This window comes from Stegostoma tigrinum, chromosome 1, assembly GCF_030684315.1.
Source record: "Stegostoma tigrinum isolate sSteTig4 chromosome 1, sSteTig4.hap1, whole genome shotgun sequence".
In the NCBI taxonomy this organism is placed as follows: domain Eukaryota; kingdom Metazoa; phylum Chordata; class Chondrichthyes; order Orectolobiformes; family Stegostomatidae; genus Stegostoma; species Stegostoma tigrinum.
This window is the reverse complement of record NC_081354.1, coordinates 124,608,833-124,632,329: the sequence shown is the minus strand read 5'-3', so window position 1 is coordinate 124,632,329 and position 23,497 is coordinate 124,608,833. Positions and strand designations below refer to the sequence as shown.

Here is a 23,497-nt window from a genome sequence, read left to right as displayed (position 1 = left end):
ATAGGACAGATGTCAGAGATAGTTTCTTTACTCAGAGAGTAGTAAGGGAGTGGAACGCTTTGCCTGCAACGGTAGTAGATTCACCAACTTTAGGTACATTTAAGTCGTCATTGGATAAGCAAATGGACATACATGGAATAGTGTAGGTTAGATGGGCTTGAGATCGGTATGACAGGTCGGCACAACATCGAGGGCCGAAGGGCCTGTATTGTGCTGTAATGTTCTATGTTCTATCTTCTATTAACAGAGTATCTCACAGCTGTACTGAGGGACATTACATCAGAGAACTTGTGCAGCAAGTCAAGATGGGTAGAACTCAGGAACAGGAAAGGTGAAATCACAATGCTGGGAGTATAGTATCGGCCTTCTCGAAGAAAGAAGAGAGAATATGTGGATAGATTTTGCAAAGATGTTAAAGCAGTAGGATTGCTGTGGTGGGTAATTTTAACTTTCCCTGTATTAACTGGAACTGACTTCGTGCTAGGGGCTTGGATGGGGCAGAATTTGTAAGGACCATTCATCAGGGCTCCTTGACACAGTATACAAGCAGTCCAACCACAGAAGTGGTTATACTGGATGTGGTTTTAGGAAATGAGCCCATCCAGGTGAGTAATGTTTCAGTTGGTGAGGGGGAGGAGGTGGTCATTTCAGGAGTGATGACCATCATGCTGAGTTTTCATTGATAGGGATAACAGCAGGCCTTGGGTGAAGGTGTTAAATTGAGGGAAGGTGAGCCATAACAATATTGGGCAGGAACGGGAGAATGTTGATCAGAGGCAGCTGTTTGAGGGTAAATTCACATCGGACATTTAGGAGTATTTCAAGTGGTGGTTGATAAGATTTCAGGAGCAAGCAGCACCTTTCTGCGAGAATGAAGTATAGGTATGGCAGGTTATGTGAACCTTGGATGACCTTGGGCACAAAGGAAAGGAAAGTATACGTAAGCTCCAGGAGGAATGGGAACTGATGGAAGTACATCAGGAAAGTAGGAAATAACTTGATTTCGGAATTAGATTGGCGAAAAGGAGTCATGAAAAGTCATTAGCAAACAGGAGTAAGGAGAGTCCCAAGGTCTTTTATACATATATGAAAAGCAAGAGGATAGCCGGGGAAAGGATTGGCTCACTCAAGATGGCAGATGGAATTTAATCTGACAAATGTGAAGGTCAAGTGCTGGTGGAAATTATACAGTGAATGACAGAACCCTTAGGAGTATTGATATGCAAAGGGATCTGGGTGTGCAGGTCCACAGATCACTGAAGGTGGCAGTACAGATAGATAAGGTTATAAAAAAGGCCGATGGCATGGTTGCCTTCATTGGAAGAGGCATTAAGTATAAGGATAGACATGATACGCTGCTGCCTTATAGAACTTCAGTTACGCCATACTTGGCATATTACAGTTCTGTGACTACGCTGCCATGTGGATATTTTGGAGAGGCTATAGAAAAGATTTACCAGGATGTTGCCGTGTGGGCGGTGGGGGGATTTTAGCTGTGAAGAAGTGTTGGATGGACTGGGCTTACTTTCATTGAAATGCAGGAGGTTGAGGGGCAACTGGAGTGAAGTTTATAAGATTGTGAATGGCACGGATAGAGTGTTAAGTATGAGGTTTTTTTCCCCAGGATGGAGGGGTTAATTACTTGAGGACACAGGTTCAAGGTGCAGCAGGGAAAGTTTAAAAGTGATGTATGAGGCAAGTTTTTCACACAAAGGGTGGTGAGTGCTAATAACATGCTGCCAGAGGAGGTGATAGTAGCAGACATAATAGCAGTATTCAAGAAGCACCTGGATGAATACACGAATAGGAAGGTAATAGAAGGCTAGGGATCCTGTAAATCAAGACAGTTTTAGTATGGAAGGGTAAAATGTGTTGGCACAGGCTTGGAGGGCTTAACGGCCCTCTAATGAGAGTGATCTCATTGATTCATATCCTGTTCCTGTGCCATGTTGTTCTTTGTTCTGTACAAATTACAAGTATTGAAACACATAAAGCTAGCAATTAGAAACAGCAGGTAATCAGAAAGGCTAATGGAATTTTGTCCCTAATTTCAAAGAGGTTGGAGTATAAAAACAGGGAAATCTTATTGCAACTGTACAAGATGCTGGTGAGACCACATCTGGAGCACTGTGAATGGTTTTGGTCCCCTTAAAGGAAAGATATCATTTCAATGGGGGCAGGTTTACTAGGATGATCCCTGGTCTAGAGTGATTGTTCAATGAGAAAAGGCAAAACAGTTTGGGATTATACTCACTGGAGTTTAGAAAAATGAGAGTGATCTCATTGATTCATATCAGATTGTTAAGTGGCTTTACAGGGTAACTGCTGAGAATGTGTTTCCCCTCATGGGTGAGTCTGGGATCAGGCAGCGCAGGAATTTCCTCTCTCAGAAAGTTGAAAGTCTTTGGAAATCCTTATCACATAAGGATATGGGGGAAAATATCGTTATGCATAATTAAGGCTGAGATAGATAGATTCTTGATCAGTAGGGAGATTAAGGATTAAGGGGAAAATGCAGACAAGTGGACCTGAGGAGTGTCAGATCTGCCATGATCCTGTTGAATGATGGAGCAGGCTCAAGGGACCGAATGGCCTTTTCCTAGTCCTACTTCTTATGGTCTTAAAGGAGATTAGAATGTAGAATTGGCATGGGTGGAAATGAGGAATATTAGAGGAAAGAAGTCACTAGTAGAAGTGAAATACATACCCCTGAACTGTAACTGTGATGTTGGAAGAAGTATACAAGCAGAAATATTGGCTGGGAAAGTCACGGTGGCAATAAGAGTCAATGAAGAGTTCATAGATTGTTTTCAAGGTGGCTTATTGCTGCATATTCTGAAACCAACCAGAATGCAGGCTGTGTAAGACATGGTATTGTGCATTGTGACAGCATTAATTAATTATTTCATCTAATCGCACCACTAAGTAGCAGTGATTGTAGTATGACTGAATTTCATTTCCAGTCTGAAAGGGAACAGAAGGGTTTTAAGACAAATATTTTGTACCTGCATAACAGCAACTATGGGAGCATGAAAGCTGAACTAGCCGAAGTAATCTGGGATATTTGGCTATGAGACAGACCATTAGGAAAGCAAATGCAAGCATCTAAAAAAATACTTTAAGTTCACTTAAAATATGTGTAATCCTGATGGAAAGAACAATTCCATGACTGGGCCCCACCATCTGTGGTTAACTAAAGAATTAGGGAAAGCATCAAAAGAACATAGAATATAAAACACTATGTCTATGCCAACCAAGTTGCCATTTTAAACTAACACCATCTGCCTGCACATGATTGGTATCTCACTGTTCCCTGCCTGTTTATGTGTATATATAGATGCCGTTTAAATGTTGCCATCGTATCCGCTTCTACTGTCTCCCCTGGCAGAGCATTACAGGCACTTATCATCCTGTGTAAAAAGCTTTATTTGCACATCTCCTTTAAACTCTTCTATCTTAACTTAACTATATTCCCATTATTTGATATAATGACTATATGACTATAAGACGTAGAAGCAGAAATTAGGCCACTCAGCCTTTCAAGTCTGCTCCACCATTCAGTCATGGCTGACAAGTTTCTCACTCTCATCCTCCTACTTTCTCCCCGTAAACTTTGATCCCATTGACAATCAAGAACCTATCTATTTCTATCTTAAATATACTTAATGACCTGGCCTCCACAGCCTTCTGTGGCAGCAAATTCATAGATTCACCATTCTCTGGCTCTTCGTTCTAAAGGGTTTTCCCTTTACTCTAAAGCTGTGCCCTTTGGCCCTAGTCTCTCCTGCGAATGGAAACATCTTTCCAACATCCACTCTGTACAGGACATTCAGTATCATGTACGTTTCAATTAGATGCCCCCTCAACCTTTTAAATTCCATTAAGCATAGACCCAGAGGCCTCAAACGTTCCTCATGTTAACCTTCCAGGACAGCAACTAACCACTCTATCTATGCCTCTCATAATTATTTTATGTACTTCTGTCAAGTTTCCCCTCAGCCTCAAATGCTCTGGCAAAAACAGCCCAAATTTGTCCAATGTCTCTTTACAGGTAATACACTCCAATCCAGGCAATATCCTGGTAAATTGCTTTGCACCTCCTCCAAAACCTCCACATCCTTCCTATAATCTCATGACCAGAACTGCAAACAATACTCCAAATGTGCCTAACTAAAGTCTTAAACAGCTGCGACAAGACTTGCCAACTTTTATACTCACTGCCACGATTGGTGAAGGCAGGTATTACTACTTGTGTTGCCACTTAAGGGGGGCTATGGACATGCACCTCAAGGTCTCTCTGTATATCAATGCTCCTAAGAGCCCTTTCCCCTTGCATTTGACCTCCCAAAAAGCATCACCTCATATTTGTCCAGATTAAAGTCCATCTGCCATTTCTCTGCCCTACTTTCCAGGAGGTTATTCTTTGATAACCGTCCTCTCTATCCACAACTCCACTTATTTTTATGACATCTGCACATTTAGAATTCAGACCACTGGCATTTTAAAGAACAGATATCCCAGCACTGACCCTTGCAGAACACCACTTGTCATAGATGTCCAGTCAAAAAAGAAATCCCTCCCAAAACTATCCTCTTACTAAAACCAATTTTGTATCCAACTTAGCAACTCACCGTCAATCTCATAAGATTTAATATCCTGGACCAGTCTATCATAAAGGGCCTTGTCAAATAGAGTCATAGACGTCATACAGCTCAGAAACAGACCCCTCGGTCCAACTCATCTATACTGACCAGGTTTCCCAAAATAAACCAATCCCACTTGCTTGCAATTTTTTCATTCATTTATGGGATGGGGGCATTGCTGGCTAGGCCAGCATTTATTGCCCATCCCAAATTGCCCAGAGACATACATTGCTGTGGGTCTGGAGTCATATATAGGCCAAACCAGGTTAGGATGACAGTTTCCTTCCCTAAAGGGCGTTAGTGAACCAGATTTTTCCAACAATTGACAATGGATTCACTGTCATCATTAGACTCTTAATTCCAGATACTTATTGAATTCAAAATCCACCATCTGCTGGGAACCCACCTCCCCAGAATGTTATCTGGGTCTCTGGATAAACAGTCCTGTGATAATACCACTAGGCCATCATCTCCCTGGTAATATGGCCCATATCCCTCAAAACTTTTCCTATTCATGTACTTATCCAAATGTATTTTAAATGTAGTGACTTTATCTACATCTACCACTTCCTCTGGCAGTTCAATCTACATGTGAACCTCTATGAGAAAAAGTTGCCCCTCAGGTCCCTTTTAAATCTTTTTTCTCACATCCTGAAAATATACTTTTTAGTTTTGACCCCTCCCACCCCAGGGAAAAGACCTTTGCTATTCACCTTATCGATGACCCTCCTGATTTTATAATCCTCTATGAGGTCACCACTCACCCTCCTACACTCCTATGAAAGAAGTCCCAGCCTATCCAGTCTCTCCTTATAACTCACATACTGTACATCCTTAACATGACGTCCCAACTCCTATACTGAATGGTCTGAGCAATGAAGGCAAGCATGCTAAATGCTTTCTGAACTACCCTGTCTACCTGTGATGCAACTTTCAAAAAACTGTGTATTTGAATCCCTAGATCTCTCTGTTTGCCGACACTAACCAGGGCTCTATTATTGACTGTATAAGTCCTGCCCTTAAATAAAAATGGAAATATCTGGAAAAGCTCGGCAGGCCAGGCAGCACCTGTGGAGAGAAATCAGAGTTAACATTTCAAGTCAAGTGACCCTTCCTCAGAACTGCCTCTGTTTCTTTTATCAAAATGCAAGACTTATTTATCCAATTTTTACATTTAACCATTTTTTAAAAATCCATTCATGGGATGACGGCATCTCTGGCTGGACCAGCATTTATTGCCCATCCTTAATTGCCCAAGGGACAGTTAAGAATCAACCACATTGCTGTAGGCCTGGAGTCACATTTAGGCCAGACCAGGAAAGGATGCAGATTTCCTTCCCTAAAGGACATTAGTGAACCAGATGGGTTTTTCTCCTGACAATCAACAATGGTTTCAAGGTCATCATTAAACTTAATTCCAGATGATTATTGAATTCAAATTCCACCATCCAGCATAGAGGGATTTGAAAGCAGTTTCCCAGAACATCACCTGAGTCTCTGGATTAATAGTCTGGAGATAATACCACAAGGCCATCACCTACCCATACCACTAGGCCATGGCCTACTAAATTAAACTCCAACCGCCAATCTGCAGCGCACCGGCCCAACTGATCAAGATCTCCCTGCAATCTAACCTTCTAAAAAATTACAAAGAGATCCCAAACAACTGGTTGAATGGGTTGAGGAGCAGCAGATTGAGCCCAAACTGGACAAACTGTTCACTATACCACTAATTTTGGTGTCATCCATAAACATACCATGTCTCCTAAATTCTCATCCAGATAATTTGTATAAATGACAAACAACAGTGGGCTGAGCAACAATCCCTGTGGAACACCACTGGTCATCGGTCTCCAGCCCAAAAAACTACCCTCCACACCATCCCATGCCTGCAATTGCTGAGCCAATTTTCTATGCAACTGGCAAGCCCTCCCTGAATCCCATGTGACATTTACTAATCAGTCAGTGATGTGGAACGTCATCAAGGGCTCTACTAAAATCCATGTGGACCAAGTATACCATTCTGCCATGAATCTTTTTGGTCACGTCCTCAAAAAAAACTCAATCAAATTTAGACACGTGTTTCAATTAGGAGTAATAGGCTATTGAGCTTCTTAAGCTTGCTCCACCTTTCGGTAAAATCATGGTTGATCTGATTGTAACCTCAAATCCACATTATCACCTACCTCAATAACATTTCAACCTTTTGTTTACCACAAGTTGTTCTACCACTTCCTCGAAAACATTCAAGGTCTTTGCTTCCAACACTTTTCAGGGGAAAAAGTCTGAAATGCTCAACTCTCAAAACAAATGGGCTATCCCCAATTTTTAAAAACAGTGACCATTAGTTCTAGATTCTCTCAGAAAGGAAACATGAATCAGCCTGGATAGATCTGGTTGGAAGGGTTGAATGGCCTACCCCATTCCTAATTCATGTGCTTGCAAGTGTTGTGGCTTCACAGGGTTGTAAGTAAAGTCATGTAGACACCATCTACTGCCCTACCCTCATCAATTGTCTTTATCACTTCCTCCAAAAACTCAATTATGTTTGTGATACAAGACCTCACTCACATAAAGCCTCGCTGACTATCCTTAATACGTCCTTTTTTTTCCAAATGCAAGTACATCCTGTCCCCAAGAATCTTCTCCAATAATTTCCTTACCACTGATATGAGGCCCACTGGTCTGTAATTCCCTGGATTCCCCCATTGCCCTTCTTTAACAAAGGGGCAACATTGGCTATTCTCCAGTCTCTGGAAAATAAAGAGGATATAAAGATCTCTGTTAATGTCCTCGTAATCTCCTCTCCTGCTTCCTCCGTGTCCAGGGATAGATCTCATCACCACCTCTGCTTCAGTATCAACATGCCCCAGAATATCAACAAACCCATCCCTTATCTTACCATCATCCATGTCCTTCTCCTTGCTGAATACTGATGCAAAGTACACGTTAAAGTCCTCACCCACTTCCTCTGGCACCATGAATAAATTCCCTCCTTTGTCCTTGAGTGGATCTATCATTTTCCCTAGTTGCCTTCTTGCTCATATATAATATATATGTAGTATATATACAAAATACCTTAGGAGTCTCCTTAATCCTTCTTGCCAAGAACATTTCATGGCATCCTCTGGCCCTCTTTATTTGTTTCAGTTCATTTCTGCTTCCTTGATATCCCTCAAGAATCTTGTTTGATTTGAGTTTCCTAAACCTTACATATGCTTCCTTTTTCCTTTTGACTAAACTTTCAATATATGTCTTGTCATCCAAGGCGCTCAAAACTTGCCATCCTTATCTTTCATCCTCACAGCGTCATGCTGATCTTGAATGGTGATCAACTAAAAGGGATTCCCACATGTTAGATGTGGATTTACCCTCAAATAAGGTACAGAGCTGGATGAACACAGCAGGCCAAGCAGCATCTTAGGAGCAGAAAAGCTGAAGTTTCGGGCCTAGACCCTTCATCAGAAAACAATTGGTCTCAATTTAATTTCTCCAGTTCCTGCCTAATGTTGTTATAATTGGCCTTCCCCAAATTTAGCACTTTCATCTGAGGACCAGTCTTTAGGTTAGCCATAAAGACCTTAAGACTTATGGAATTATGATTGCTGTTCCCAACTACTCCCTCACTGAAACTTTGATCACCTTGGCCAGGCTGATTCCCCAAACTGAGCAAATTGATAGAGCAATGTGTTGATAAGTCTGTAGATCCTGACAGAATGAAAGAGGTAGCTAATGAAATAGTGGACACGTGTTAATTCTCCAAAACTCATAGATTCTGGAAAGGTTCTATCAGACTGGAAAGTAACAAACACGACCCCTGTATTTAGGAAGAGAAGAAGGTAGAAAGTAGGAAACCTTGTACAACTTATTTCAATGGTTTAGATGAGAAGAACAAGGGCACGGTGACACAACACGGGTCAGAAAGTGTATAGCGAAGATGACTTAACCTATCGATATCAATGCAAATCAATGGGCAAAAATCTGGCAGATGGAGTATAATGTGGAATTGTTCACTTTGGCAGGAAGAATAAAAAAGAAAGGTATTTTTAAAATAGAAAATGACTGCAGAATTCTGAGGTACCGAGGGATCCAGGTTTTTCATGCTTGGCCCTTAAAGTGTTTTGTGTGCAGGTACAGCATTAAGAAGGCAAATGGAATACTATTCTTTATTATAAGAAGAATTAAACAGGACCTTTTGGGACAATGCTTAAATATTGTCTCTTATTTAAGGAAAGGTATAAATGTGTAGGATTTCTTAGTCCTGTCATTTGCAAGCTGTTTCCACTGTTTGGAATGCAAGTTATCCTGTATTGTGGCTTCACCAGGTTGACACTTCTTTAAAAAATATCCCTGAAGGTGTCCCTGGCATGCTGTTCTGCACTGTTCATTAATGCAGGATTAAGTGGATGGTAACGGTAGGGTGGAGGATATGCCAAGCCATGAGTTTATGGGTTCTAGTTGAAGAGAGTTATGCTGCTGTTCGACCACAAGTACTCCATGTGGTCCTGTTTTCAGTTGGAAGCTTTGATTGTAATTCTTTCCGTTTAGCACAATGATACTGCTACACAATATGGTGGAGGAAGACCTCAAATTGAACATGGGACTTTGTCTTGCGAAGGACTGAGCAATGGTTACTCCTACCTGTATTGTCATGGACAGACACATCAGGTAAATGGCGAAGGCTTTCATCCTCTTGTTGGTTCCCTCACCAGCTTTCTCAGAACCAGACTAACAACAAAATCCTTTAGGACTCAGCTAGTTCAGTCAGTAGTGGTACTACTGAGCCTCTCAGTGATGGTCATTAAAGTCGCACTGACAGTATATCCTATTCCCTTGCCACCCTCAGTGGTACTTCCAATTGGTGTTCAACATGGAGGAGTACTAGTTCATCAGATGGGTTAGTGATAATCAGCAGGAGTTTTCCTTGCCTATGTTTGACTTGAGGGCATGAGATGCTGAAGACTGCTGAAGATTCCCAGAGCAACTTTCTCTGATCATGCCACTGTTTTGCCACCTCTGGTTGTTCTGTTGTGCTGTCTGACGGAACATATCAGGGAAGGTGATGGTGGTTTTTTTGGACATTATCTGTAAGCTATTAGTACATGAGAATGACTAGGTCAGGCTGTTTGCCATCTTGTCTGTGGGCCAGCTTTCCCTATAGTGTCAACAGGACTAGGGTTTCTGCTTTGGTGCCTTGTTCAATGCGGTGTGTCTGTACGGTTTAACTCCGTTAGACTTTGTAGCGTTTTGATACAGTTGAAGGCTTACTAGGTTATTTCAGAGTGCATGTAAAAGTCAAGCACATTGCTATGGGTCCTGACTCTCACATAGGCCTGACTGGGAGTAAAAGACACTCAAGAACCAGGTTGGTTTTTATGATAATTGACAGTAGTTTCATGCTTACCATTAGATTAGCTTTTAATTACAAATTAATTTATTTATTTTAAAAATTGCAATATCTAATGAATAAATATTAATATAGTAATAATAAATCAAACTATTTATTAATTGAATTGACATTTTACCCACTATCAAGGTGTGGTTTGATTCAGTGTGATTTGCAGAACATTTGCGTGTGTCTCTAGGTTAGCCCACAGAGAATACCACCATGCCACCACTTCTAACTTTTGACGAGAGGAAAAATTGAAAATAGAAGTAAGTTAAAATAATATATAATGTCATATAATATATTCATCTCATTTTGGTTTTTAAACAGAAAAGGTATTTTTACCTGACATTGTCTTCAGCAGTAGCTGCATGAAGGGGTAGCCTTCCATTTTTATCTGGGATATTTTGCTTGGCACCATTACGGAGTAGAGCTACACAACCGTCTAGCCAACCCTGAAAATGAAAGTATTTGTCAATTTGGTTTCCCGTATTCAATCATTGAGATGTATTTGGTAGTAAGGGTGGTTAGTCAGATGGCTGAATGTTGGTTTGGGAGAAAATTATGCAATTATTTGCACAGTAGACTATGTGTTAATGTAAGGCATCCCAAACATTTTCCAAGTGACTCCATTTTAATACCCTAGAGTCCCCACAGGTTCAGATGCTGAGCTGAGTTGGAAAGTTAACTTCAGCTGCTGTGGTAGTCAGTGTTTAGCTTCTGAACAGAAGTGGGTGATTCAACATGGTGGAAATTGTTTAATCTTCATTTTTCATGAAACAAAAACGATTCACACAGCTTGTTTGTGGCAGCAATGATATCTCAAAACTCTATCCATTAAGCCACATACACCAAATAACAAAATTAAGGACTTAGAGTATCCTTGCATGTGTTAGCACTCTGTCTAAGCTCCACGGCAACTATTGCTGACTCACAGCTCAAAACTCCAAGATCATGTCATGTAATCGCCACTGGGGAGATAACTAATGAAGTGGAGGTTGGACTATTTGGTCAATTAATTCACTTTATCAAAATAATTCTTAACATCTCACTGCATTAAATTTCTTCTTCCATTGGTCTTCTGATCCCACCACGTTATCAATGTTCATTTGCAACTGTACGCTATCTCCTTTGTGATTCACAATAATTCCAAGTTCTATACCATCTTCAAATTTTTCTTTGTCCACCAATATCTAGATTGTTACTGTATATCAGGAAGAACAGAGCTGCTAATACCACTCCCTCGGAAATTGCACGATGAATCTCTCTCCACTATGAAAAACATCATTCTCCACGGTTAGCAGATTCTTCTGTCACTTAACCAATTCAATTTCTATTTCCTTGATGCTATTATTAAATGCCATTTGCAAGTCATATAAATAGAGAAGTTGGGACTTTTTCTTGGAAAGTAGATTTGATGTAGGTATTCAAAATCATCCTGAGCTGTTTCTCTTGACAGATTTTGTCTGAGCCAATGATCTATCTTCAGGCAGAATACTAATGGAATGGAATCAAATTCAAAATCACACGGGCTTTGGACAGCATAGATAAGGATAAGTTGTCCCCATTTTGGTATCATTATGAATGACTGGGGACAATTTTATTCTAAATAATTGCCAAAAGGAATGGTGGTATATTAGATCAACAACATTTACCCTTATCAGCTCTGTTATCTCATCAAAAATCTCAAGCAAGTTAATTTGCCATGACTTTTCCTTAGCAACTCAAATCTAGCTTCCCATAATTAAACATCATTTTTTCCAAACAACTATGAATTTTGTCTGAACTATTGGCCCAGATAAGAAGGTCATCATTGCTGAAGAATATACTGGAGTTGTGCATTGCGACCGTGTAGCAATCTTGACGCAGCTAATTATGTGGGAATTGCCAGGAAAGTTGAAACTTCCAATGGTCAATTACTCAGCGTCTGGAATCCTCTGAGACTGTCTCCAAATCAGAGTTTTCACATGGCTCTGATTCACTCATCTGACTAGTTCGCCAGAAAAGTTAGATTAATTAAAACCTGCTTTGGCTCTTGGCTAATGATAAAACTAACCTCCCAATAACGCATTCCAACTCCCAACGTTGACACCTAAGAGCCCCTCTCTCAACCTTTCTATCTGCTGTATACCCTACACACACCTCCCTGTTTATGAATTCTCACATCTTCCTCCTTCGACCAAAACCAATATGCCTCCCATCACACCTGATTCTCCAACAGATCCAACCTGTCATTTCCCCACTTCCCATCTCCAGACCACCCTAATCTGACAAGATCCTAATCCATTTAGCTACAAAATCTCCTTATCCACCTTGCCATGCGAACCCTGCCACCCTATTCACTCTACACTTCCTGCAACATTGCCACCCAACCAAACTTGCAACCTGCACCAATTATCTCACCCTCACTTCTCTGCCAACTTAGCTGTCTCATTTTCATTCATCAGTGCCCTAAAAGATTATTTAAATATTCAACAGTTGTTTATTGAAATTTCAATATATTTCCAAGTAAGGATGGCACTTGACCTGGAGGGGGATTTAATGATGGACTGCAGAAATATGGCACGCTATGCCCTCCTAGGCTGCAGAGATCATGAATTTTGAAGGCATAGTCAAAAAAAAACACACCGGCAGGAATGGTTGTTGGATGTTCTGGGGTTTAGATGTTTCAAAAGAAATAGAGAGGGAGGTGAAAGAGGTGGTGGAGTGGCATTGCTAATCAGGGTTGGTATCACAGCTGTGGAAAGGGAGGTCATTGAGGAGGGTTTGTCTACTGAGTCAGTATGGGTGGAAGTCAGAAACAGGAAAGGAGCAATCACTTTATTGGGAGTTTTCTATAGACGCCCCAGTAGCAGCAGAGACACTGAGGAACACATTGGGAGGCAGATTTTGGAAAGGTGCAGAAGTAATAGAGTTGTTTTCATGAGTAAGTTCAATTTGCCTAATATAGACTACAGCCTCCTAAATACAAATAGTTTGGTTAGAGCAGATTTTGTCAGGTATGTCCAGGAAGGATTTCTGAATCAATATGTAGATATGCCAACTAGAGGGGAGGCCATTTTGGATTTGGCAATGAACCAGGCCAGGTGTCAGATCTGTCATTGGGAGAGCATTTCGGTGATAATGATCACAACTCCCTGATCTTTACTGTAGTCATGGAGAGGGATAGGAGCAGACGGTATGGGAAAGTATTTAATTGGGGGAAAGTGAATTTCAATGCTATTAGTCAAAAACTGTGGAACATAAATTGCGAACAGATGTTCTCAGGGAAATGCAAAACAGAAAGGAAGTAGTTTAGGGAGCACTTGCTATGAGTACTGGATGGGCTTGTCCCACTGACGCACGGAAGGGATGGTAAGGTGAAGGAACCTTGGATGACAAGACATGTGGAACACCGAGTCAAGAGAAAGAAGGAAGCTTACTTAAGGTTGAAGGAACAAGCATTGGACAGGGTTCTAGATGTCTACAAGGTAGCCAGGAAGGAATTGAAGAATGAACTTAGGCGAACTAGAAGAGGGTATGAAAAAGCCTTGGCCAGTAGGATTAAGGAAAACTGCAAGGCATTCTATGCTTATGTGAGGAACAAGAGGATGGCCAGAGTGAGGGGAAGACTGATTAGGGATAGTGGTGAGAACTTATGCGCAGAATCGGAGGAGGTAGGAGAGGTCCTTTATGAATACTTTGCTTCAGTATTCACCAGTGAGAGGGACCTTGACGTTTGTGAGGACATCATGAAATAGGCAGTTACACTCAAACAGGTTGATGTTAGGAAGGAGGATATGCGAGAAAGTTTGAAAAACATGAGGATAGATAAGTCCCCTGGACCAGACAGGATATACCCAAGGTTATTACGGGAAGTGAGGGAAGAGATTGCTGTACCTTTGGCAATGATCTTTGCATCCTCACTGTCCACTGGAGTAGTACCAGATGATTGGAGGGTGGCAAATGTTATTCCCTTGTTCAAGAAAGTGAATAGGGATAATCCTGGGAATTACAGACCAGTTAATAATACTTTTGTACTGGGCAAATTATTGGAGAGAATGTGGTGTTGCCACTGCAGTCCACGTGCTGTAGTTTGACTTATAATGCCCTTAGGGAGGGAATTCTGGGATTTTGATCCTGCAGTAGTGAAGGAAGGGCAATCTATTTTCAAATCAGGAAGATGAATAGCTTAGACGAGAATTTGTAGGTGCTGGTATTCCCATGCATCTGCTGCCTTTGACCTTCTAGCTGGAAGTGGTTGTGGGTTTGGAAGGTGCTGTCTGATGATCTTTGGCAAATTTCTGCAGTGCATCTTGTAGGTAGTATATACTGCTACTACTGACCATCCGTAGTGGAGGGAGTGGATGCTTGTGGCACTTGAGGGTGCCTGTAGATGCTTCTAGATTGGATGTGATGCCATTGAAGCTGGCTGCATTTTCCTGGATGGTGCCAAACTTCTTCAGATATTATTGGAGCTGCACCCTTCCAGACAAGTGGGGAGTATTTCATCACAATCTTGACTTGTGCCTTGTAGATGGTGGATAGGCTTTGGAGAGTCAGGAGGTGAATTACGTGCTAGAGTATTCCTAGTCTCTGATTTGCTCTTCTAGCTGCTGTACTTATATGGCGAGTTCAGTTGAGTTTCTGGTCAATGGTAATGCCAATGATGTTGATAGTGGAGGACTCAGTGATGGAAACACTATTGAATGCCATGGAGCAGTAGTTAGACTGTCTTTATTGATGGTCATTGCCTTCATAACATGTAATTTGAAGGTGACTTGTCACTTGTCAGCCCAAGCCTGGATATTGTCCAAATCATGTTAAATTTGAATATGGACTGATTCAGTATCTGAGGAGTCACGAATGGTGCTGAACATTGTGTAATCATCATCCCCTCTTCTGATCTTATGGTGGAAGGGAGGTCATTGATGAAATAGCTAAAGATGGTTGAGCCTAGGATGCTGCCCTACGGAACTCCTGCAGAGATGTCACGGAGCTGAGATGACTGACCATCAACAACAACCATCTTCCTGTGTGACAAGTATGACTCCAACTAGCCTGACCTTATATCGATTGATTGCAGTTCCGCTAGAGTTCCTGGATGCCATAATTCTTTGCATGCAGCCTTGATGTCAAGGCTGTCACTCATCTTATCTCAGCAATTCAGCTTTTTTGGTCATGTTTGAAGGCTGTAGCGCTTAGTGGCCCTGCCAGAACTCAAACTGTGTGTCACTGAGCAGATTATTGCTGAGCATGTGCTACTTGATTAGTGCTGTAGATGTCACCTTCCATCGCTTTTCTGAAGATAGAGAGTAGACTGATAGGGTGATAACTGGGTTGGATTTGTCCTGCTTCTTCTGTACAGGACTTAACCTGGGAAATTTTCCACGTTGTTGGGTAGATACCAATGTTGTAACTGTACTGGAAGAGCTTGGGTAGGCAAGTGGCAGATTCTGGAGCACCAGTCTTTGGTGCTATTGGTAGAATGTTGTCAGGGTCTGTAGCTTTTTTACTGTCCAGTGCCTCCAACTGCTCCTTGGTATCACGTAGAGTGAAATGAATTGCCTGAAGACAGGTGTTTGTATTGCTGGGGATCACTGAGGGAGGCGGAGATCGATTATCCCCTCGACTCTTCTGGCTGAAGATTGCAGCCATATCTTTTGCACTGATGTGCTGGGCTCCTCCATCGTTGAGGATGGAGATATTTGTGCAGCCTGTTCCTCCAGTGAGTTGTTTAACTGTCCATCACCATTCATTACTGGACGCAGCAGGACTGCAAAGCTTAGGTTTGAACCATTTGTTTTGGGATCACTTGGCTCTTACTCTTGGCGTGGAAGTAGTCCTGTTTGGTAGCTTCACCAGGTTGACACCTCATTTTCAGGTATGCCTGGTGGTGCTCTTAGCATGCTCTCCTGCAATCTTCATTGAACCAGGGTTGATCCCCTGGCTTGATAGTAGTGGTTGAGTGGGGGCTATGCCAGTCCATGAGATTATAGATTGTGCTGGAGTATAATTCTGCTGCTGTCGATGGCCTGTAGCACCTCATGGATGCCCCGTCTTGAGTTTTTAGATCTGTTTGAAGTCTGTCGCATTTAGCACGTTGACAGTGCCACACAACAGAATGGAGGATATTCTCAATGTGAAGGCAGGACTTCATCTCCATAAAGATTGTGCAGTGGTTACTCTTATCGATACTATCATGGCATGATGCAACTCCAGCCAACAGATTGGTAAGGATGAGGTCAAGTACTTATTTCATTTTTGTTGGTTCTCTCACTACCTTTGCAGACCCAATCTAACAGTTATATCCTTTAGGACCCAACCAGCTCGACTAGTATTGCTGCTGTAAGCCGTTCAGTGCTGGACATTGAAAACCCCACCCAGAGTGCACTATTCACCCTTTCCACCCTCAGGGCATTCTCCAAGTGCTATTCAACATGGAAGAACACTGATTCATCGAGGGAGGATGGTATGTGGTAATCAGCAGGAGATTTCCTTGCCCATGTTTAACTTGAAGCCATGAGACATCATGGGGCCTAGAGTGTATATTGAAGAATCTCAGGGCAACTCCCTCCCAACTGTATACCACTGCAATGCCACCTCTGCTGTCATTGTCCGTAAGTATGTTTCTGTGAGTATGACTGTTTTAGGCTGTTGCTTGACTGGTCTGTGAGACAGTTGTCCTAGTTTGGCACTAGACCCCAGAGGTTAGTAAGGAGAAGTTTGCAGGTTGACAGGGCTTTGCTACTGTTGTCTTTTCTGGTGTCTAGGTTGATCCCAGGTGGTACGTCCAGTTTCATTTCTTTGTTGAGACTTCATAGCAAATGATACCACTGAATGGCTTGCTAGGCCCTTTCAGGGGACAGTTGAGAGTCAAACCACATTGTTGTGGGTCTGGAGTCACATATAGGTCAGACTAGGTGAGGATGGCAGATTTCCTTCCCTGATGGACACTAGTGAACCAGTTGGGTTTTTCCTGACAATCGACATTGATTTCATGGTTATCAGTAGATGCTTAATTCCAGGTATTTTTGTTTTTATTAAGTTCAGATTCCACCACCTACCATCGTGGGATCCAAACATGGTGCCCAGAATGTTAGCTGTGTTTCTGGATTACTAGTTGAGTGATAATACTACTGAGCCATTGCCTTCCTCTATTTTTCCAGTTGGAGAAGTCATTTTCCAGCAGTTTAATGCCACAATATAGCTTGCTATTTATCAGCCATATCTAAATGTTGTCCAGATCTTGCTGCGTCTGGATACAAATTGTTTCATTGTTTGTGGAACTGTAAATAGAATGGAACGCTGAACTCCTCAGTCAATATCCTCACTTCTTGATGGAAGCTGAAGAATGTTGGTGCTCTGACACCACCCTGAGGATTTCCAGCAATATCCTGGGAATGATTTGATTGCCTCTAACATCCATAACAACCTTTCTTTGTAGTCAGTGTGATTCCATACACTGGGGAATTTTCCTCAGTTTTTTGGTGGCTTCAGATTTGCTGGGGCTGCTTATTCCCACATTAAGTCAAATATAATCTTGATAGTAAAGGGCTGTCATTCATCTCACCACAAATGTTATGGTTTGAATATCATTCTGTGAGTATGACTATGCCAAGCTGTTGGGTAGGACAACTCTTACAAGCTTTGCAAAACTCTCCACTTGTTAGGACATTTTTTTGATGTTTTTCTGTGCTGGCCCTAGGTTTGTTGTGTCTGGTATCTAGGTCAATGCTGGATAGTCTGTCCATTTTATGCTTAGACATTTTTGTAGCAGTTTTATACTTCTGAATGGCTTGCTAGACCATTCCAGAGAGCAGTTAAAAGTCAACCACAGTGATGAAATCTGGGTGACAAGAAGGCTAGTCCAAATAAAGACAGAAATTTTCTTTTCCTGACAGACATTAGTAAAGCAGAATCTTTGTAGTCACCAGTAATGATGCTAGTTTCTTACTCCATATTTACTTAATTAACTGAATTTAAACTCTCCAAGATTCCTGGTGACATTTGGACGTAAATCTCAGGTGCATTTTGGCCCTGTTGATTACATATCCAGACAACATGTTGGTTATGACTTTCATTAAGACCATAAGAAATGGGAACAGGAGTAGGCCGTTCGGGGGAGGCGATTTGGAGAGGCAATGGCCTAGTGGTATTATTGCTGGACTGTTAATCCAGAGACCCAGAAAATGTCCTGGGAACCATGGCAGTTGGTGGAATTTGAATTCATTAATTAAAAAAAATTCTGGAATTAAGAACGTCGATTGTTGGAAAGACCCGTCTGGTTCAGTAATGTCCTTTCGGGAAAGAAACTGTCATCGTTACCCAGTGTGGACTACATGTGACTTCAGGCCTACAGCAATGTGGTTGACTCTTAACTGCCTTCTGGGCATTTAGGGATAGGTAATAAACGCTGCCTAGCAGCGATGCCTTTATCCTGATAATGAATAAAGAAAAAAAGATTGGCCCCATGAGCTTGCTCCACTATTCATAGAATCCCTACAGTGGAGAAGCAGGCCATTCAGCCCATTGAGTCCACACTGACTTCCGAAGAGCATCCCTCCCAGACCCAACCCCTATCCCTGTAATCCCTCTTTCCCCATGACTAATCCACCTAGCCTGCACATCTCTGAACACTATAGGCAATTTACCATGGGCAATGCACCTAATCTGTACATCTTTGGACTGTGGGAGGAAACCAGAGCACCCAGAGGAAGCCCATGCAGACAGAGGGAGAATGTGCAAACTCCATAATGCCCAAGAGTGGTATTGAACCTGATGGATAACCACTGAGCCCCTGTGCCACCCTAAATAGGATCACAGATGATCCAACATTCCTCATGTCCATTTTCCTGTAACTCTTGATTCCCCTAATGATCAGGAATCTATCATGGTATTAAATATAAATAAGGACTCTGCCCCCACTAAGCACATTCTGCAATCTTTTAAACTCCAGAGAAACCAGCTCGTTCTCCCTAATCTACGCATCAGACTGACAGCCTCTCATACCAAGAATTAATACAGTGAACCTTAATTACACCTCATTATAAGGCAAGTATCCCCTTTGTTGGAATTGATTCTTCCTACAGGCAGTAGGAAGTTTTCTGTGAGGACACGGTTGGGTTAAAGTTAAAAATGCTCAGGAAAAAGGACCAGTGGGATAAATATCATCAGCTGGATTTCCCACTCTTCTAACTCTTCAGCCATTAACAGAATGAATGCTGGTGAGACAGCAGCACTCATAGAACATAGAACATAGAACAGTACAGCACAGAACAGGCCCTTCAGCCCACAATGTTGTGCCGACCATTGATCCTCATGTATGCACCCTCAAATTTCTGTGACTATATGCATGTCCAGCAGTCTCTTAAATGACCCCAATGACCTTGCTTCCACAACTGCTGCTGGCAACGCATTCCATGCTCTCACAACTCTCTCTGTGTAAAGAACCCGCCTCTGACATCCCCTCTATACTTTCCTCCAACCAGCTTAAAACTATGACCCCTCATGCTAGCCATTTCTGCCCTAGGAAATAGTCTCTGGCTATCAACTCTATCTATGCCTCTCATTATCTTGTATACCTCAATTAGGTCCCCTCTCCTCCTCCTTTTCTCCAATGAAAAGAGACCAAGCTCAGTCAACCTCTCCTCATAAGATGAACTCAGTGAACTAAAACTGTGCAGTGAGGATCAAAAGACCAAGTCAGGGTTATGACAAAAGCCTGCTACTTGAAATGAGTGTTAATATAAAAGGAAGCCTCGTGTAAGAAGTACCTGCCGATTTGAGGTAGTCCCGAACAGAGGCTAGTCCTCTTACAGGTGCCTTCCAAGTATTGCATTATATACTCTCCTTGTTGGGTGTCCAACATGTGTTACTCTGTAGTTATTATGCATCTATTTTGACCCAAAGTTGAGACAGCCAGATTTACAAATTACCGAAGTGCAAAATCTACTTGCTAGTGTAACATGCCAGAGCAGATTGTAATTGTTCTGCCTAATTAGAGAACAAGGAACTTGTGGGCTATATTTCAGCTATTTAATATAGATATTTTAATCAATCTGTTCAGACTTGTAATGACACACCTCTGGAACAGATAGGCCTCCTGGCACAGAAGAAGGGCCATTAGTATTGCAGCCAACATTCTAATCAGATGGCATATCCTTATGATTAGTGCATCTTCTGTTGTATTGAACACAAGGGCAGGTCTTAATGCTTGCAGGGATGCCAGTGTCAAATCAATGTGATCATTCCAAGCTCCGATCCAGTTTAATGCCAATCACCTAACCATTGGTATAAGGATTCTCACCATGGTCACATAGAGTTTCCTGTCTCTGAGAATTATTAACCTACCAGAGACTGGCAGCTGCCCAGTACTTCTGCAGTAAGCCTAGGCTGTGAAGTCATTGCCAGAGAGAAGGTAGGTAACCTCGCTTGCTGAGGCCACTTGCAGTAATCCAACTGCGAGGAGGAAGTGGGTTTAGTTATAACTGTAGGCTGGGATCTTTGTCCTTGAACAACTCTTATCTCTGCCAGGTCTCAGGGCATTGGCTGCCTAGTTATATGGGATTCACCCTATCGGGATGCAAGTATACCTACCAGTACTCACTTCGCAGGTTGCCCACATAATGTGATCTCACTTACAATTAGTTGATGACCCTTACAATTGTTGCCTTTCTGACCCAATTATCAGCCCACCAGCCTCCTCCTCCCATGCCTCTGTGTGAAGCAGTAATTTCATCCAAGGAGTCAAGTGAAACAGGCCTACAACACTATATTATTATACCAGGGTACAAAGAGATAACTTTGTTCCTATCTTAAAGTCATAAATTTTGCCTTTAATACTATATTAATATTATAATGAAATAGTAAAGCACACTATGAGGTAGAGTACAGAGCTTCTGGAGTATTTCTGGAAAGTAGAAATTTTGCCCTATCAGGAAAGAGTTGTAAGAGTACCAAAATTCAAACTGAACAATAATTTATATTGCACAAGATGATCCTGCTGACTGGAGTCCACTAGCCATGAATTAGTCAATATATTGCCATAGGAAATGCACCAAGGAACAGTTAACTGACAAGCTTCTGTTTAAATTCACATCAGGCAAGTCATTACTGATTGATGAAGGCATTGCCATGAGGAATGCTTGAATGGATAGTTACCCCGAGCTTTGGTTTAGTTAAAAATGCTCAATGTGTAGACATGTTCTTCTGTTTACAAAGAACAGGAACCTGTGAATGAACATATATAACTTCTTGTAAGTGTAAGTGAGCTACAGTGTGAGCCTGATAAAAATCTTTCAATTCATTGTAAGCATAATTCATGGCTCAATTAGGTTGTTTGGCAAGTTTTGTACGATTGTGGAAGCCCCCATCAACATTGGACAGTATGTTCAGAGTTTTGCAAACATGGACAATTGGAGTACAGTGAACAGTCTGCCTGTTGTGAAAAGCCGAATGTTTACAAAGCCACTTACATCATAAACCTAGGCACAGGAATTCATACTTAAAGCAATTGAGAACAATATCACTGGTATTACAACAACAGCTAAGATTTTGTGGATCTAGGGAACACATCATTGTTGTTTAAAATCGGGCTACAAATTGTACCAAAGAAGAGATACCCCATGGAGTGCCAACTGCCACAAGCTGTTGGATGACTGATAATTCTGTTGTTGGCTTCATGAAGACAGTGATCGCTTTTAGTGATATTGCTGCAATTTTACCAATTATTTTCTGATTGGCTCAGGCAAGTTCAATCAACCTCCCATTCAGATGAGCAGAGTTTTATGAGGATGTATTGGGGCCCCAATCTCAGAAAAAGCAGGTTCCGGTCCCATAATTGGCAGCTGCTAAACCTGCACAATTTTATCACAGACAGCCTCCTGATTGGCCATCTATGGGCCCATCATCCAGTTAAGGATGGCAGGCCAGTTCCTTATGCTGTCAGTACAATAGGGAGATCAATGTTGCAGAAGGGGGCCTGAAAATACCCAGAGGCAAGTTGAAACCAAGAAAAATTCATAGGATTTAAGGTCCCACTTTTACAGACACATCTTGGTTTCATGGGAGCTGCCTCCCCGATTGTGGCTCCTTCTTTGACCTATGGAATAATGTCCCCATATTGCAGCAGGGAAGCTGCCTCTCCATAGCTGGAAATATTTTCATGTCGCAGGGTGCTGTCCCAGCATTTCCTTTACCATTTTGCCACTCCAATATGACTCCCCACTGGACCTATAATTATATAAATCAGCTGTTCCCATGTTGTTCCCTGTGCACTAAACTCCCAGATGTCCTGTGGCCCTCTGTACTGAGCAGTTTGCACAACAAACAACTTTACAGACAATATTTTAAAAACTCTAAACATGCATAGATAACTCAAAAAAATTATAGCCTACTGCTCCAGCAAAAATTTGGTCCATTATTTATAGCTTTACAAATACAAAGATATATATGACACATTTTTGAATTCCTGCTCGCTTTAATCACCAAGATCTGCAAAGCAACTATTTCTTGCAAACTGGGATTACGATAAATAAAATAACAGGAAATCTATACCAAGTAGGTAGCCAGAGATAGTGGAGTTCTTCCACAGGCATCTTCCGTATTGATGGAAGCCCCCATCTTAAGGAGCAGCTTCACTGTGTCAAGCTGGCGACCGGATATTGCGTGCATCAATGGAGTTGATCCTGAAATATTTTTTGAACAATTAACTTTTTTTTTCCATTTGCAACAACAACTTAAATTTAAAACTCAATTATCTATAATTTAATATTGTATTGGCTCCAAAAGTCTTCAATTTACTCATACAGCTATATTTTTCTTTATTCATTCACAGAATGAGGATAAGGGTGTCGCTGGCCAGGCCACCTGGTTCACTAATGATCTTTAGGGAAGGCAACTGCCATCCTTACCCAGCGTGGACCACATGTGACTTCAGACCCACAGCAATGTGGTTGACTTTCAACTGCCCTCTGGGCTGATAGGGTTAGGTGATTAAATGCTGGTCCAGACAGTGACACTCCCGTCCTGTGAATGAATATAAACAAATACCCTCAATTAAAACAAAATGAAAATATTAGGAGGACCAGATCTTTGGATTGTTCTTTATTAGACTCTTCTATAATAGTATACAGTATTACAATGTGCAAAGATACAAATGCAAGTTCTAATTTGTGAGTTAGAACATGAATTAACCTTATGAGCCAGACATGGACTTTATTTTTAGTAAACAATGATTACTTAAAGTGGTCCTAAGAATATTTCCCTAATTTTCTTCCTGGACTACAGCATTATGGGTTCTAGTAAGCCTCCAGCACTCAACTAAATCCTTTTTCTGTGTCTAGGCAGTGAATATTTGAAGGCTCGTCAAATGTAGTAAACATTGTAGCTGAACCTGATCCTAACCTCAAGGAATAGCAATCTGGAACAGGGACCCATATTACCATCTATGTTTTTGATGCATAATTGTTGAAGTCAATTATGGCAC

The 23,497-nt window shown here is 41.6% G+C and overlaps 1 protein-coding gene and 1 long non-coding RNA gene across 3 annotated transcripts in view; one reads left to right on the top strand and one right to left on the bottom strand.

The window, feature by feature from the left end:
- LOC125456974 (uncharacterized) overlaps positions 1–23,497 on the top strand; it is a 202,602-nt gene that overhangs the window by 142,939 nt on the left and 36,166 nt on the right. The window lies entirely within an intron of this gene.
- Positions 1–23,497, bottom strand: part of ankrd55 (ankyrin repeat domain 55) — an 87,177-nt gene that overhangs the window by 46,834 nt on the left and 16,846 nt on the right. Inside the window, exons 3-4 of the mRNA XM_059648408.1 lie at positions 22,567–22,697; positions 10,375–10,484 (exon numbers count right to left, since the gene is read on the bottom strand). Coding sequence (XP_059504391.1) covers positions 10,375–10,484; positions 22,567–22,697 — 241 coding nt within the window. The remainder of the gene's footprint in view (positions 1–10,374; positions 10,485–22,566; positions 22,698–23,497) is intronic.